The 4,169-nt window shown below is 37.0% G+C and overlaps 1 protein-coding gene across 1 annotated transcript; it reads left to right on the forward strand.

The window, feature by feature from the left end:
* The first annotated feature begins 2,405 nt into the window (after window positions 1-2,405).
* On the forward strand, window positions 2,406-4,042 carry LOC109157033 (rRNA biogenesis protein RRP5-like). The gene is made up of 4 exons (XM_019304916.1): window positions 2,406-2,417; window positions 2,473-2,646; window positions 2,753-2,996; window positions 3,828-4,042. The coding sequence occupies exons 1-4, from the start codon at window positions 2,406-2,408 to the stop codon at window positions 4,040-4,042; spliced, it is 645 nt and encodes a 214-aa protein (XP_019160461.1).
* Window positions 4,043-4,169: the final 127 nt, after the last annotated feature.

The raw sequence follows: 4,169 nt of genomic DNA on the forward strand, positions 1-4,169 counted from the left end.
CATGCCCAAAACTATATCACATCCCCCCATTCTTAGCAATCTGAAATCTCTCTTGAACTCTTCTTCTTGTACTGTCCATGAGAATTCACTACAAGCCTCATCACACATCAATGTCTACCCATTAGCTACTGTTACATAGAGGGGATTAGTCTTGTAGATGTGAGATTTGAGCCCTTGAACTACTGCAGGGTCCAGGAAGCTATAGGTGCTTCCTGTATCTACTAGTATGATCAGCTTCCTTTTTCCCACTTTTCCCAGCAGCTTAATTGTACTCAACCCCTCCCCCCCCTAGCATAGCTAAGAGAGAAACTTCAACAATCCCTTCTTTTTCCTCAAAACTGCTATCAGTTCCCAAATTTTTCTCTATTTCTCCTTGTTCCAGCTGAGTCCCTTCTAGGCCAGTCATCACATTACAGGACTTAGGTCTGCACTTGTGGCCATGTTGCCACTTCTCTCTGCAATAGAAACATAACTTTTGTTCCTTAAGTTTCTCCATCTCTGCCTAACTCAGTTGGACTGTAGGATTCCTTCTGTTGCTATTAGCAGAAGATGGGATATGAGCATTAGTTATTCCTCTGGTAGACCATTCAGTTCCCATCAATCCTTCCTCAAACTGTCTAGCATACACGTATGCATCCATTAGGGAAAGTGGATTGGTTGTTTTAACAAAGCATCTTATATGGCTCTTTAATCCACTAGTGTAGTTTCTGATGAAGTACATTTCTGTCAAGGTGGGATGTGCCATCAACATTTGAATTCTGAGCTCATTATACCTATTATTGTACTCCTCTACACTCCCAGTCTGTCTCAGCATTTTGAACTCCTCCTCCACACATTCTAGGCCAAAAGAGCTGAATCTCCTACATACATCTTCTGCAAACTCATCCCAGAATATTCTCCCCCCATGATCCAATACATACCCTTCAAACCAAGCATCAATACCCCCCTTAATGTAAAAGGACACATATTCCATCTTCAATTCTTCAGGAATACGGTAAAGAAGGAAGAATTTATTACATCTTCGAACCCATCCCCTAGGGTTTGAACTATCAAACTCAGGGAACTCAATTCTGGGTTTAGGGGCTCTCAAGTAATCCTCGTTATTGCGCAACAAGTGTCTAGGCTGATCCTGACCTTGTGCATTCCTCCCTTGTACCCCTGAAGCATTGTCAATATGAATAGGGATTGGCCGGTTACCTACAAATGGTCGATCAATCCTGATTGGGGGATTGACTGAAGTGCTTCCAGCTTCTGAATGCTGCGCCTGGCCTCCAGCTTGCAGAATGGTAGGACCTGGAGCTACCACGTTCCTCATCCACTGCCTGACCTTAGCTTGGAACGCTTGGAAGCCCGTTTGGAATGCTCCCAATGTCTCAGCCTGAGCCCTCTGGATGTCGTTCATCTGAGCTTGAATCGTCTGCATTTGTTCTTGAATTTCGGTGATGTGTCTTGCTGCCTCATCGTAATCTCTGCGGGTGTTCGTCATGAGCTCTGATACCAGCTGTTACAGTTCTTAGATTGAAAGAGAAGAGAAGAAGAAACGAAAGAAGAGAATTCATTCAACAAAACAGAACGGTTACAGCAGTTGGTTTAAGTAATAACAAGCAGGGACATTCTTGTCTTTTCCTTGCTTCTAACTACTTCTAACCGTAACTGCCTAAGCATCAAACGCAGCGTTTTGGGTAGGATTGTTACACCTTCTCCTCCCTTGCTCTTCTGCCGATCGACCACGCCTTCTCCTCCTTAGCTCTTCTCCTCGATCGACAACGTCTTCTCCTCATTTGCTCTTCTCCTCGACCGACGATGTAATGGTTAGGGTTCTTTATTTCTTAATCTATTGTTAGGGTTCTTTATTTTATAATCTATAGTTTTTAGTTATTTTTCATATAATTAGGGAGGTATAAAAGAACAAAGCTCCGGATCTTATTCGAAATAATTAGGGCATTGGCCTTCACTTCGAATTGGGGAAAATAGCTTCTTCAGGAAAATCTATCAGGCATTCAGGCAGGCTATCTATGATAGAGAATCCAGAAAATAGTATGTATGACTTTCTACTTTTATTGATACATGCATTTTGCTATTAAAAAAAGATGAGGATTATATATATGCTATAAAAATGTGGATGATGAATATGTTCTAGAGTGAATTTTACTTTTGACGGTTAAGTTGTGTTTGTGGTTTATACAAATGGTTTGCACTTGAGTTGGGGTGATATATATATGTTTATTGTTGGTTGTTTTCCTTCGGTGTAATGACAAAATTTACACTTATCCTTTTTATTTTTCCATGAAAGGCTTTTGAGTACAATAAACATTCGAGAAGAGTCTGAAAAGCTAAATGGTTGGGTTGCTTATTTTAATTTGGAAATCGAATATGGAAATCTCCACAGGTATTTGGGAACAAAAATGGTTGATGTTGTTAGATTCTTCTTTTAAGTCTTTTTTTTTTTTCTCTTTTCCTGTATGTGCTTAGAAATGTGATCCTCTTCAGGAAGCTGTTATGAAAGTGTTTCAAAGAGCATTGCAGTATTGTGATCCGAAGAAGGTGCAGCTGGCTTTATTGGGTGTGTATGAACGGACTGAGCAGCACAAGCTGGGTGATGAGCTGCTAGAGAAAATGGTGAAGAAGTTCAAGCATTCCTGCAAGGTAGTGATGCCTGAAGCCCTGAAATGACTTACGAAATCTCGTGGTTATGCTCTACTTTTATTGTTTGTAATTATTAATAGTATTTTTATTGTAATTATTCATTCAGGTTTGGCTGAGGCGTATACAGTGGGCATTAAACCAAAACCACGACAACAGTCAGTCTATTGTAAACTGTGCTCTCGTATGTCTGCCCAGGCATAAGCACATAAAATTTATAACACAAACAGCAATTCTGGAGTTTAAATGTGGGGTGGCTGATAGGGGAAGATCCATGTTTGAAAGAATGCTTAAGGAGTATTCAAAACGAACCGACTTGTGGAGTGTTTATCTTGATCAGGTATGCTCGTCTCGTCTCGCCTCTCCTCTGGAGCTTTATATATATGTATCAAAGTTTTTGTTATTCAATTCACTTGAAAAGGCAGCAGTGTTTGTTTTGTTTAACAATTATTTTTGTTTCAAGGCTTCCATAGGAATATGTTTAAAAAGGAAAACTATACTCAAAGATATGTCAGTGTTTATGTAAAATGGGTCTCTGCTAATTTCAATGCCTTTTAACTTTGGAAAACATACATTTTATCCAAGATCAGGAAATGATAATAGGCACTAATAAATAACATCCACATTTATCTTTCTAGATCTGAACTTGGGTTAGATCTGAACTTGGGTGAATAATAAATAAATAAATAAATAAATAAATATATATATATATATATATATATATATATATATATATATATATATAAAATAATAATAATAATAATAATAATAATAATAATAATAATAATAATAATAATAATAATAATGTTATACTTTAAAAGTATAACATTAAATATAACTGTGCTTTCTGAAAATTTTGAGTGCTTCTGATAATTCAGTGAAAGAAAGAAAAAGAGAAACTAAATTAAAGCTTGAACATATGATGAATTGTTTTCCTTGCATTAGCCCTTCCCGTAAGGAAGCCATCGGGGATTATGATGAGGATCTGCTTCATGGATCAGATGTTTCTTCATAAGGTATTAGTTCGTCAATAATTAAGAATTTGATCGATAGATTATCATTCTATATATGTGTTGTTGAATCATTGTATATTTAATTTATATGATGGAAGATTTTAGATTTACAATAACATCTTTTATGATATGATCTTTTGGATGTGTTAATAATTATATATATATGTGCAGAACATCAAAGGAGGAAAGGAGGTTCTTTGATAGGGAATTATAGGGAGAGTAATGGGAAAAAGAGCAATGTGGCACGTAGTTTCACCTTCAAGGAACTCGCAATAGCCACCCAAAATTTTAAGAAATCCAATATACTAGGAGAAGGTGGCTTCGGGAGCGTGTACAAAGGCGTCTTCGACTCCCAATTGGCAAGCGATCCAACCCTGATTAGCTAGTTTGATATTTTTGTTGCATGTGGTGTTATATATATATATATATATATATATATATATATATATATATATATATATAATGGATAAATTTGCTTGTTTTCCTTTTAGGTGCAAATGGCTTCTACTTTTG

This window comes from Ipomoea nil, unplaced genomic scaffold, assembly GCF_001879475.1.
Source record: "Ipomoea nil cultivar Tokyo-kokei standard unplaced genomic scaffold, Asagao_1.1 scaffold2761, whole genome shotgun sequence".
Classification (NCBI taxonomy): Eukaryota; Viridiplantae; Streptophyta; class Magnoliopsida; order Solanales; family Convolvulaceae; genus Ipomoea; species Ipomoea nil.

What these genes read in the sequence shown, in the direction of transcription:
- LOC109157033 (XM_019304916.1), top strand. An exon ending in AGTTCAAGCATTCCTGCAAG is followed by an intron (nt 2,647 to 2,752) that starts GTAGTGATGCCT and finishes TTATTCATTCAG; the next exon opens with GTTTGGCTGAGGCGTATACA. An exon ending in TGATCAGGTATGCTCGTCTC is followed by an intron (nt 2,997 to 3,827) that starts GTCTCGCCTCTC and finishes ATATATGTGCAG; the next exon opens with AACATCAAAGGAGGAAAGGA.